This window comes from Rana temporaria, chromosome 2 (genome assembly GCF_905171775.1).
Source record: "Rana temporaria chromosome 2, aRanTem1.1, whole genome shotgun sequence".
In the NCBI taxonomy this organism is placed as follows: domain Eukaryota; kingdom Metazoa; phylum Chordata; class Amphibia; order Anura; family Ranidae; genus Rana; species Rana temporaria.
Genome location: NC_053490.1, coordinates 36,496,356 through 36,509,694, shown reverse-complemented (window position 1 = coordinate 36,509,694; position 13,339 = coordinate 36,496,356). Strand labels below are relative to the sequence as shown.

At 45.9% G+C, this 13,339-nt stretch overlaps 1 protein-coding gene across 1 annotated transcript in view; it reads right to left on the bottom strand.

The window, feature by feature from the left end:
• Window positions 1-11,089, bottom strand: part of CCDC83 (coiled-coil domain containing 83) — a 47,019-nt gene extending 35,930 nt beyond the window's left edge. The window contains exon 1 of the mRNA XM_040340078.1: window positions 10,957-11,089. Coding sequence (XP_040196012.1) covers window positions 10,957-11,063 — 107 coding nt within the window. The 5' untranslated portion in view covers window positions 11,064-11,089. The remainder of the gene's footprint in view (window positions 1-10,956) is intronic.
• Between the last annotated feature and the right edge of the window lie 2,250 nt (window positions 11,090-13,339).

The following is a 13,339-nucleotide window of genomic DNA, read 5'->3' as shown; positions in this document are numbered from 1 at the left end:
ATCGCCTACAGCAGCCACTTCCTGAAGGCGACTAAGCTTAGTCGCCTACAGGAAGGAGGAAGTGGGACAGGAAGTCCCACTCATGCTGAAGCCCCCACTCCCCCCCCAAAAAAATTACATGCCAAATGTGGCATGTAAGGGGGAGAGGAGTGGGTTAAGAGGAAGTTCCAAATTTGGGTGGAACTCCTCTTTAAGCTTACTTTTGGGCAGATATAAAAATGACCAAATAATGCAAACAAATATTCATTATCATAGGTGTGCAAACACACATGCATGTATGTATATATATATATATATATATATATATATATATATAGCCGCAGGGCAATCGACAGTGTCAGTAGAGCAGTGGACGGTGTCAGTAGGGCAGAGACTGGTGTCAATAGCTTAACTTTATTTTTTTTTTTTATTATTACCATTTATTTTTCATTTTTTACCATTTTTTTTTTTTACAATCATTTTTTACCATTTTTTTTTACAGTTTTTTAGGAGCCCCATCGGAGGGCTTTGGTGAAATATTAGGGGTCTAAACAGACCCCTGATGTCTCACTTTTGAGGCAGAGAAAGGGACAGAGGACAGAGAATCCTTGATCCCTTTCTCTAAAGCCAAGCAGAAGGGGGAATCTGCTCAGAACAGGGTGATTAGGGTGTGCCCAGACACACCTGGCACACCCTGTGTGCACGCCTATGTTCATTAGAAATAACAATTTAAATAAAATATTAAGAAAAAAAAACAATTAGAATAAAAGAAAGTCTTTGGGATCTTAGATTGGATATGCTGAAAAGACAGAATACTGACCACACTTCTGCCCCCCTCTATCCTGTCCAATCCCTAGTAGTCTACTATATCGACTCCTGCAGACTCTGGGGTAGATCCACAAAGAAAGTACACCGGTGTATCTATTGATACGACGGCGTAATTTCAAAATTCCCGCGTCGTATCTTTGTTTTGAATCCTCAAAACAAGATACGACGGCATCTGGGTTAGATCCGACAGGCGTACGTCTTCGTACGCCTTCGGATCTTAGATGCAATTTTTCGGCGTCCGCTAGGTGGCGTTCCCGTCGTAATCCGCGTTGAGTATGCAAATTAGCTATTTCCGACGATCCATGAACGTACGACCGGCCGTCGCATTTTTTAACGTCGTTTCCGTTTGGCTTTTTCCGGCGTATAGTTAAAGCTGCTATCTGGTGGCGTACTGAATGTTAAGTATGGCCGTCGTTCCCGCGTATAATTTTGAAAATTTTACGTTGTTTGCGTAATGCCGCGTACAGACGGTCGTTTTTTGTGATGAAAAAAAAACGACGTTTTAAAAAACGTCATTTAAAATGATCGTGTGTGGGCAAAACGTCGTTTTATGTCTTCAAAAAAACGACCAAAAAAAAATTCGAACATGCTCGAATTTTTTGTGTCGTTTTTCAAAACGTCCTTTTTATGTTTCACAGAAATTGACCGTGTGTAGCAAAAACGACGTTTAAAACGACGTTTTTAAACCCGCGCATGCCCAGAAGCTAGTTATGAAGTAAGCTTCAATGGAAAAAAGTGGTGAAACGTAACCTCGCTTTGCTAGAGCATTGTGAAAAAACGATGGTGTGTAGGCAACAACGTTTTTGAAAATGATGTTTCAAAAACATCGTTTTATTTCATAATTTAAAACGTTGTTTTATTTCATCACAAAAAACGACCGTCTGTACGCGGCATAAGTCGTCCGTGAATGGGGCTGGACGCCATTTACGTACACGTCGAAAACAATGACGTCCTAGCGACGTCATTTGGAGCAATGCACCCTGGGAGTTTTGACGGACGGGGCATGCGCAGTTCGTTCGGCGCAGGGACGCGCTTCATTTAAATGAAACACGCCCCCCTACCCGCCCAATTTGAATTCCGCGCCCTTACGCCGCGAGAGATACACTACGCCGCCGTAACTTACGGCGTGAATTCTTTCAGGATTCAAAGACAAGAAAAGTAAGTTACAGCCGCGTAGCGTATCTCACATACGCTGCGCCCACGCAGATGTATGTGGATCTGCCCCTCTGTTGTAAAGCCACTTTGGACTGTGTAAAAGGGGTTTTATGAAAAACACAATCAGAGGTGGAATTCATCTTTAAATCTTTTTGATTATAATGTAATGAAGCATAAAGGCTCTCTGATTAGGTTGAGGAAATGTTCTTAATGAAAAGAATAGAAGGAAATGACTTGTTTAAACACCCCATGCTTGTGAAAACACCATCCAGGATTATAAACGCACAATGCACATATTGTTTCCATCTCAGGCGTACATAGATTAACATTTCACTTCCTCATTTCCCGATGGATGGTTTTATAATAGGTCATCCATTGTTTATTCTCTCATGGTGAGATGAAACAAACTCAGTACCTGTCCCCTCACCTGTCATCGATTTGTCACCTACTGCACCTCCTCTCTGACGTAACCTGGCCGTACATTGGACAACATTACCTTTTCAAAGTTTATTTTTATTTTTTAAGGAGTACATCACAAAGGTAAATAGCAATTTGGTAAGGACAGTGGGTATAAAAAGAATCACCCCCCCTTTAAAATAATTACATTGTGTTACTTTGCAGCCTGAAATAAAGACAGACACAGTTTATGTTTTATCCAGTTGTATCTACTATTCTATATATTCTATAACATCCAAGTGAAAGATATAACACCAACATATCAGAAAAAAATAAATAACCAAAATTCAAAAACAGGATAACTGAGTTGGAAAAAGTATCACCCCCCCTCTTAAAAATGTAAACTCAATCAGGTGTAGCTAATCACCTTCTCAATGACACACAAAGCCATTTGATTTTCAACTGTGATCAGCTGTGGTCATTTTGATTAGCTTAGCATGAAAATAGCTTTCTTGGAGCATTTCAGTCCCTGGTAGTGCAACTGAAGCAAACAATCAACAATGGGTGGCAAGGAACTGTCAAAAGATCTCCAGGGTAAAGTTCTGGACAGGCACAAGTCAGGAGATGGATACAAAAACATTTCAAAGGCTTTAGCAATGGCTAGAAGCACAGTGAAGTCTTATTAAGAAATGGAAGGTATTTGGTACAACACAGACCCTCCCTGGATCAGGATTTTGCTCCAAACTGGATCCAAGAGCCAGGAGGAAACTGGTCAGAGAGGCTACCAAGCAGGGCCGCCATCAGGAATTATTGGACCCCTTACACAGCTTCAGGCATGGGCCCCCTGGAGCAGAGAACCAGGGGGGGGGTGCTGCCGCCGCAAATTACGGTTGGGGGGCTTTGGGTGCTGACGAGCAAAAAAAAAAAAAGGGGGGGTTGCCCTGGGGACCTCTGGGCCGATTACAAAAAAGAAGAAATAAAAAAATTATAAAATAAAAGGGGGGGATAGCCATTCAGGGCCCTGGGGACCTCTGGGCCCTTTAATAATAATAAAAAAAAATATATATATATATATATATATATTGTAACGGAATGACATGACACCGAGGGACTTTTGAAGGATGGGGGGTACTCCTGTGCCAGCGTCACTAATGACTCTTGGGTCTAGGGTCACCCTGTGCCCCTTTTGGGCATAGGGTGACTGATAACTGTTAATTTATGTATTGCAGGAGATCTGGACATATTACAGGTGATTTCATGCTGACCCACAACAGGTCAATAGGCTCCTGAAAGACAGTCCATTGTCCATTGTGTGATGCCAATATATATAAGAAAGCTAAGGAACCATTAAATGCATTCATACATTTTGAAACCAGAGCTGAAGCTTGTGTCTCGGTTATTATGGGAAATGGGATGGATCGTGTCTGCTGGATTGTCGGACTGTCGGATAAGCTGTCGTGGTTAATGGAAGGGAAATCGTAAACGGTGTTGACTGTTACACATATATATATATATATATATATATATATATATATATATATATATAAATATATATTAAAAAAGGGGTAGCTATCCGGGGCCCTGGGGACCTCTGGGCCCTTTAATAAAAATAAAGAGAAAAACATAAATAAAAAATATATAAAACAAACTTTTTTTTAAATAAAGGGGGTTGCCATCCGGGCCCCTTACAGGTGTACTGCCTGTACCCCCCTGATGGCAGCCCTGCTACCAAGAGTCCTAAAGAAACTCTGAAGCAGTTGCAGGAATTTATGACAAAGAGTGGTCATTGTGTGCATGTGACAACAATATCACAAATTCTCCACAAATTCTCCACAAATGTGGCTTGTGTGGGAGGGGTGCAAGAAAAAAGCCACTCCTCGAGAAAGGCCACTGACCTTTGCCAAAACGCACCTGGGAGATTCTGAGGCCACATGGAAAAAGGTGTTCTGGTCAGATAAGAGTAAAATTGAATTATTTGGCCTCAACACCAAACTATATGTCTGCTGGAAATCCAATACAGCTCACCACCCAAATAACACCATTCATTCCTACAGTAAAGCATGGAGGGGGTGATATCCTGTTATGGGGGTGTTTCTATGCAGCTGGGACTGGAGCATTTATCAGGATAGAAGGAATATCGGATGGGGCAAAATACCATCAAATTCTCGAGAAAAATCTGCTGCCCTCTGCCAGAAAGTTGTCACAGGGAAGAAGGTTTACCTTCCAACATGACAATGACCCAAAGCACACAGCAAATATGACCACACAGTGGTTGAAGAAGAACAAGGTGAATGTCCTTGCATGGCCTAGTCTGAGCCGAGACTTAAAGGGTCACTAAAGGAAAAACATTTTTTAGCTGAAATTACTGTTTACAGGGTATAGAGACATAATAGTTAACTGATTCCCTTTAAAAATGATTAAAAATAGATCAAAATCAATCATATAATGTACCTACAGTTTAGTTTCGTTTTTGCTGTTGTTTCCTGGTTCTCTGATGTACAGAGACAAAGAGCCAATAGAGGGCAGTGATGCTTTGTAAAACGAAACTGGATTGATGCTGACACACAGTAATCACACCTCCTTGATTAGTCACCACAGTGAGAAATCTCACAGTACTGTGGTCATCAGGAAACAGACAACCAGGAAGTGTCCAGAACAGAGAGGAATTACAGCAACATCAAAGCAAAAACAAACAATGAGGACATGAAACCAGGACTGCAGTAAGGTAAAGGAAGCTATTTAGCTAAAAAAAATAATCCTTTAGTGACCCTTCTAAACCCCATTGAAAATCTGTGTAATGACTTGAGGACTGCAGTTCACAAACGGTCACCATCAAATTTAACTGAACTTAAGCAATTCTGCAAAGAAGAGTGGGCAAATATTGCAAATATTGCAAAGTCTGGATGTGCAAACTTAGTGGAGACATGTGCCAACAGACTAGAGGCTGTAATTAAAGCTCAACTAAATACTGAAACAAGGGGGTGATCCTTTTTCAAACTCAGTGATTCTGTTTTTGTTTTTTTTATGAAATGTTGCCGTTATATCTTTTAATTACCGTATTTATCGGCGTATACCGCGCACTTTTTTGCGCGGTATAAATCGTGGGTGCGCGGTATACGCCGATACCCGCTTTCCCGCGCCAAGTTTGAATACTGCGCCGACATATACTGAGCGCAGTACACTCGTGTATTGTCGGCCAGTCTTGGCTCCTCTCGCGCTGACGTCCTGGACGTCAGCGCGAGAGTAGCCGAGCCTGCCTGACAATACACGAGTGTACTGCGCTCTGTATATGTCGGCGCAGTATTCAAACTCGGCGCGGAAAACGAGCGTGGAGGACGCGAGGACGCCGCAGAAGGACGCCGGACCCGACGAAGAGGACACCCGAAGCCGCAGACGGACGCCGGACCCGACGAGGCCGCCGATGGACGCCGCGCAAGACACCAAAACTGGTACAAAGTACAAAAAAACTTTTTTCCACAGAAAAAAACTTTAGGGGTGCGTGCTATACGCGGGAGCGCGCTATACCCCAATAAATACGGTACATTAAGGCCTCATGCACACTGGACGTTAAAATAACGTTCTAAAAACGCCAGTAGCTTTGCAGTGAGTTTTTAACTTCTTTTAAAGTTTTTGCAATAGTGTTTTTTAGCGTTGTTAAGCATTTTTCCACGTTTTTTTTTTCAATGGATCAAAAACGTTAAACGCTGGTGAGCCACGTTCTTGAGCGTTTATCTGTGTTTACAAGCGTTTGATGTTAGAGCGTTTTTATAGCTGAAAGTCTCCTCTCAGAACCCACTAGTTTTGTTTTGTTTTGTTTTTTTAAGCCCAAAACTGCTGATAACAGCCTTTGTGTGCATGGACACATAGGATGACATGATGGGGAGTTTATTGACTGTAGAAAAAAAAGTCTACTGCCAAAAACAGCTGCTGTAAAAATGTCCAAAAACGCCTATTGTGCATGAGGCCTATAAGTTGCACTGAGTAAATACCGCTGTCTGTGACAGGTATTCTGTCCTCGCTTCTGGAAGACCGGGCCGCGGCGCATTACGTCAGCAGCTCGGCTCCCTCCAGTAGGAGAGCTCAGTGGTGCCTCGTGCATGCGCAGTAGGGACCTGGCAATGGCGGCGTCAGCAACCGCTAGCTGATGGAAACATCAGCTGCGGTGCCGACATCTCTGGACTCCAGCACAGGTAAGTGTCCTATTATTAAAAGTCAGCAGCTGCAGTATGTGAAGCTGCTAGCTTTTAATTTTTGCAGCAGTGGGCGGAGCTCCGCTTTAATGCACACTATGCATTAAGGTAAAAAACCTTCTGTGCTGCAGTTCCCCCCAGGTCCCTCCTTCCCTTTTTTATTATCTGAGCCCAATCCGATCCAGCGATGTGCACAGCGGCTTGTCGCTCTCCTCATTGAACAGATTGATAAGAGCAGAAGCCATTGGCTCCTGCTGCTGTCAATCAAAAGCTCTGACACAGGAGCGGGGGTCGGGCCAAGTCACGCTGTCTGTGTCAATGGGCGCAAACAATAAAGAGGAGGAGCCTGGAGTGTCGGCAGGGGACCGCAGAAGAAGAGGATCGGGGCTGCTCTGTGCAAACGTAGCAGGCAAGTATATCATGTTTGTTATTTGTTTTTTTAAATCAAACGTTTACAACTACTTTAAAGGTGTAGGGCAGGCATGTCCAAAGTCCGGCCCGGGGGCCAAATGTGGCTCCCCTGTTGATTAAATATTGCCCCCCTGGGGATTTGGATATATATATATTGTTTGTGGCCCCCAGGGCCACAAAAGATATATACTGTATTTATTGACGCTGCCTTGGAGGGGACAGGGAGGGGGCAGGACAAGCACCGTCGGATTACATGAAGAGAATCTCCGATTGGAAGTCCCGTCTCCTGGGATGCCATTGGACGACTGTTCTGTCTTTCATAGGAAACGGGACTTTGTATTAAAGAGGCCACAGAGTAAACAAGAGATTCTCCTGTTTGTAATCGTTGGGCACTCGTCCAGCCCCCCTCCCTCTGCCCTCCGAGGCTACAGATAGGCATCGTTCAGGCTGCACTGATGGCAATGGTAAGGCTGCATTCATGGCACATGTAAGGCTGCATTCATGGCACATGTGAGGCTGCATTTTTTGCAATGGTGAGGCTGCATTGGTTGCAATGGTAAGGCTGCATTGGTTGCAATGGTAAGGCTGCATTCATGGCAATGGTGAGGCTGCATTCATGGCAATGGTGAGGCTGCATTCATGGCAATGGTGAGGCTGCATTCATGGCAATGGTAAACCTGTGCGTGTTATACGCCGATAAATACGGTATATCCAAATAACACCCCCAAGCTCATCCTCAGTCCTAAGCAGCGCTCTTGGATTCATTGGGGCCACAAAAGAAATATATACAGTATATCTAAATAACACGCCCAAGCTCATCTCTCTTCACCACACACAGCCACAAAGGCAAAAAAATTCTTGTTGGGCAGTGTATTAGTGCTCAGATGAACACACTTAAACTTTAATGATTCAAAGAATGTCAGGCAAAATGGTCGGCCCTCACGCATGTTCACTTCATCAAATCTGGCCCTCTTTGAAAAAAGTTAGGACACCCCTGGTGTAGGGGCTGGGCTTCTTGCATTGTATGCTAATAAAGACAGACTTGACCCAGACTCACTATCCTAACTTTGAAGTCAGCCATGACACCTCCTCGTGAGAAACATCGAATAGGTAAGAAATAATATATATATATATATAATAAAAATATGCATGGTGTGTGAATGGGAACACACATAAAGTGGGGTTTTCTCTAAACAGTAGAACTACGCTTTAGATCAGGGGTGGGCAATTATTTTTTCGATGGGGCCACATGAGAAACTAAAAATATTTTGGAGGGCCGGGCCAAAAGGCTAAACTCAATACTGCATAAAATCAATTGTATTTCTTTATAAAAAGCAGTAAATATCATTGTTGGAAAACTGGTACGAGTACTTGTTATAGACATGGCACAGGAGGGGGACAGAGGCTGGGGACATGGCACAGGAGGGGGACAGAGGCTGGGGACATGGCACAGGAGGGGGACAGAGGCTGGGGACATGGCACAGGAGGGGGACAGAGGCTGGGGACATGGCACAGGAGGGGGACAGAGGCTGGGGACATGGCACAGGAGGGGGACAGAGGCTGGGGACATGGCACAGGAGGGGGACAGAGGCTGGGGACATGGCACAGGAGGGGGACAGAGGCTGGGGACATGACACAGGAGGGGGACAGAGGCTGGGGACATGGCACAGGAGGGGGACAGAGGCTGGGGACATGACACAGGAGGGGGACAGAGGCTGGGGACATGGCACAGGAGGGGGACAGAGGCTGGGGACATGGCACAGGAGGGGGACAGAGGCTGGGGACATGGCACAGGAGGGGGACAGAGGCTGGGGACATGGCACAGGAGGGGGACAGAGGCTGGGGACATGACACAGGAGGGGGACAGAGGCTGGGGACATGGCACAGGAGGGGGACAGAGGCTGGGGACGTGGAACAGGAGGGGGACAGAGGCTGGGGACATGGCACAGGAGGGGGACAGAGGCTGGGGACATGACACAAGAGGGGGACAGAGGCTGGGGACATGACACAGGAGGGGGACAGAGGCTGGGGACATGGCACAGGAGGGGGACAGAGGCTGGGGACATGACACAGGAGGGGGACAGAGGCTGGGGACATGACACAGGAGGGGGACAGAGACTGGGGACATGGCACAGGAGGGGGACAGAGGCTGGGGACATGACACAGGAGGGGGACAGAGGCTGGGGACATGACACAAGAGGGGGACAGAGGCTGGGGACATGACACAAGAGGGGGACAGAGGCTGGGGACATGACACAAGAGGGGGACAGAGGCTGGGGACATACGCTGGGGACATGGCACAGGAGGGGGACAGACGCTGGGGACATGACACAGGAGGGGGACAGACGCTGGGGACATGACACAGGAGGGGGACAGAGGCTGGGGACATGACACAGGAGGGGGACAGACGCTGGGGACATGACACAGGAGGTGGACAGAGGCTGGGGACAGGCAGCCACTGTTTAATCAATAGCCACAATTGATTAAACAGTGGCTGCATGTGATGGCACAGTGGCTGCGTGTGATGGCACAGTGGTTGCGTTTGATGGGCACAGTGGCGACAATTGATGGCACAGTGGCTGCGTGTGATGGGCACAGTGGCAACAATTGATGGCACAGTGACTGCGTGTGTTGGCACAGTGGCTGCGTGTGTTGGCACAGTGGCTGCGTGTGATGGCACAGTGGCTGCGTGTGATGGGCACAGTGGCTGCGTGTGATGGGCACAGTGGCTGAGTGTGATGGGCACAGTGGCTGCGTGTGATGGGCACAGTGGCTGCGTTTGATGGGCAGAGTGGCTGCGTGTTATTGGCACAGTGGCTGCGTGTGATGGGCACAGTGGCTGCGTGTGATTGGCACAGTGGCTGCGTGTGATTGGCACAGTGGCTGCATGTGATTGGCACAGTGGCTGCATGTGATTGGCACAGTGGCTGTGTTTGGGAACAGTGGCAACAATTGATTGCACAGTGGCTGCGTGTGATTGGCACAGTGGCTGTGTTTGATGGGAACAGTGGCTGCGTGTGATTGGCACAGTGGCTGCGTGTGATTGGCACAGTGGCTGCGTGTGATTGGCACAGTGGCTGCGTGTGATTGGCACAGTGGCTGCGTGTGATTGGCACAGTGGCTGCGTGTGATTGGCACAGTGGCGACAATTTATGGTGGCACAGTGGCTGCGTGTGTTGGCACAAGTGGCTGCATGTGTTGGCACAAGTGGCTGCGTGTGTTGGCACAAGTGGCTGCGTGTGTTGGCACAAGTGGCTGCACCCCCCCCCCCTCCGTGACATACAGACTGCCCCCCCATGACATACAGACTGCCCCCCCCCTGGACATACAGACTGATCCCCCCCCGTAGGTAGCCTATACAAGCCTGTGTCCCCCGCGGTCATCCTGATGCAGTGTTCCTCTGCAATAGCTCTCGGCGCGTGCAGAGTTAATCTGACTCAGCTGTGTTGTAGTGCAGCAGCTCTGCGCTCGATTTCAATGGACTGAAATCGGCACATGCTCAGTTGCTACAAGGGATGCCAATTTTCTTGGGATGCCGATCTTACTGCTACACCGGCCCTGCCTACTGTTATCACCGCGGCGGGGAACATTAGACAGCGTTCGTTTGAACAGCTGTTTTCCCCGCTGCGCATAGACACTCCCCCTTGGACGGATCTGTCCAATCGCGAGCAAGGGGGAGTGTCTATGTGACTCCCCCTTGCTCGCGATTGGACAGATCCGTCCAAGGGGGAGTGTCTATGCGCGGCGGGGAAAACAGCTGTTCAAACGAATGCTGTCTAATGTTCCCCGCCGCGGTGATTAACGTGGCAGCGGCGGCGGGGGTGGGCCGGATTAAAAGGTCCGCCGGGCCGTAGTTTGCCCAGGTCTGCTTTAGATGCATCTCAGACACAAGATAATTTCTTTCTAAATGGACTTTAAAATGAAAAGTATTCGACCCCCCCCCCCAAAGATTCTGATCCCGGGAGCTCCAACCCCACCCAGGTGACAGGATACTGACTGATAGGCCAGGAGAGCTTCAGCAAACGTCATTTTGTCTTCCTGAGATTTTTTACTTCCTTTCTTCTTCTTTGATCCTTTCTTTCCCTTCTTCTCGCTCTTCCCCATGGCTGAGGTTGCCTGAAATTAGAGGGATGACAAAAATGTAAAAATATATTCCTCCCTATGTGCCATATTCTCAAATCAGGAAAGTTAAAGCCCAATTGAAATGTTAGTTTAAAGAATATTGGTCCACCTTGGACAATGTAACTAAGCATGTATCATACCTGCCAAAGGGCAAACTACCATTTGCCTTCCTACATATATACGGCCCTTGGGGCACTATTACTCCCATTACATCAACAAGGGAGCACAATTCCTCCCACTGACACCAATGATGGGGCATGGTTTACTTCAATTGATGCCAGGGCATTTACTCACACTGAGAGACCGACAACCCCCCCCCCCCTCCAAAAAAAAAATATACGCTTATTGAGATTTTTTTTTAACAAAATAATGTAGAAGAATACATATTGGGCTAAACTGAGGAAAATATATATATATATTTTTTTAAATGGGGATATTTATTATAGCAAAAAGTAAAAAATATTGTGTTTTTTTCCAAACTTGTCACTCTTCTTTTGTTTATAGCGCAAAAAATAAGAACCGCAGAGATGATCAAATACCACCAAAAGAAAGCTCTATTTGGGTACAGTGTTGCATAACCGCGCAGTTGTCATTCAAAGTGTGACGGCGCTGAAAAGTAAAAATTGGCCTGGGCAGGAAGGGGGTGAAACTGCCCTGTATTGGCGTGGTTAAATACTTTGTACCAGAATTATAATTAGTGGGAATTAGTGGGAATCCTCTTCAAGTATTGTTATTCGTTGTTTTATTATTCTTAAAGCGGAGTTCCGGCCACAATTTCACTTTTTAAATATAAATACCCCTGTAATACACAAGCTTAATGTATTCTAGTAAAGTTAGTCTGTAAACTAAGGTCCGTTTTGTTAGGTTGTTACAGCATTTAGACACTTTATAAAATAGAAATTGACTGGGGCCATCTTAAGTGTGGGCATCATGAAGCCAGACTGTAGGACTTCCTGGATTTCAGCCTTGCAGATCTCGCACATGCTCAGTGCTGCACAAGCAGTGTAATAGGTTTCAGATCAGGTTTCAGCACCTGTGCTGTCCAAGTCACATGATTCTTCGAGACTGGGGAGTGCACAGACTCCTGGAAAGTTACACCCACTACATTCCCAGGAGTCTGTGCGGTGTAGGTTAGGAAGCTTAAGCACCTAGGTGCAGGAAGAGGGAAGATTAACTATTCTGCCTAGCAACAACACTTTGAAGGCATCTAAAAATATATATTTTTTTTTTCTTAAAAGACTAATGACATTTTTTTAAAACTACTGATGTAATGTTATATTTATGGGTGGAACTCCACTTTAACTTCAATTTTATTATTCTGTACGTTTTTGGGCTCTGCGTCACTTCTGCATTCTTTCAGCTATTAAAGCCATTTAACTTTTAAAATGTTCAGCTCTTTCAGCTAATGATGGGACTTCTTCATTTTTTTTTGTACTATTTATACTTTTAAAAAGTTTAAGCTTTTTAACTCTTTTTTTTAATCATTGAAGTCAATGAGAGCATGCTTTAAATCCTTAAAATCTTCTTCCGCTCCCAAAAGTTTCAGCTCTTTCATACTTTCACCTACAGACGCCAAACAAACTTTAGCTTATTTTAATATTCAGCTATTCGGCTAAATCTTTTCAGTTTGATATCTTTTACAGTTTTTGTGAAAAAGCTGTTTAAGTTTAGTGATCATTCCAGGAAATTTTATCGATTAAACAGAGTGGGCCAGATCCACGTACCGCGTCGCTTCTTTACGTCCGGCAGATACACTACGCCGCCGTAACTTACAGCGTATTTCCTGTATCCACAAAGAATTTGCGCCGTAAGTTACGGCGGCGTAGTGTAACTGTGTCGCGTAAGGGCGCGCAATTCAAATGGATTAGATGGGGGCATGTTTTATGTTAATACGTCTTGACCCGACGTAAATGACGTTTTTTCTGAACGGCACATGCGTTGTCCGTGGGGGTATGCCAGTGCGCATGCTCCAAATTAACCCACAACAAGCCAATGCTTTCGACGTGAACGTCATTCTACGCAAAGCCCTATTCGCGAACGTTTTACGCAAACGACGTACACAACGAAAAATTTGACGCTGGCCCGACGTCCATACTTAACATTGGCTCCACCTCATATAGCAGGGGTAACGTTACGCCGAAAAAAGCCTTACGGAAATGACGTAAAAAAAATGCGCCGGCCGGACGTACGTTTGTGGATTCGTGTATCTAGCTAATTTGTATACTCAACGCGGAAATCGACGAAAGCGCCACCTAGCG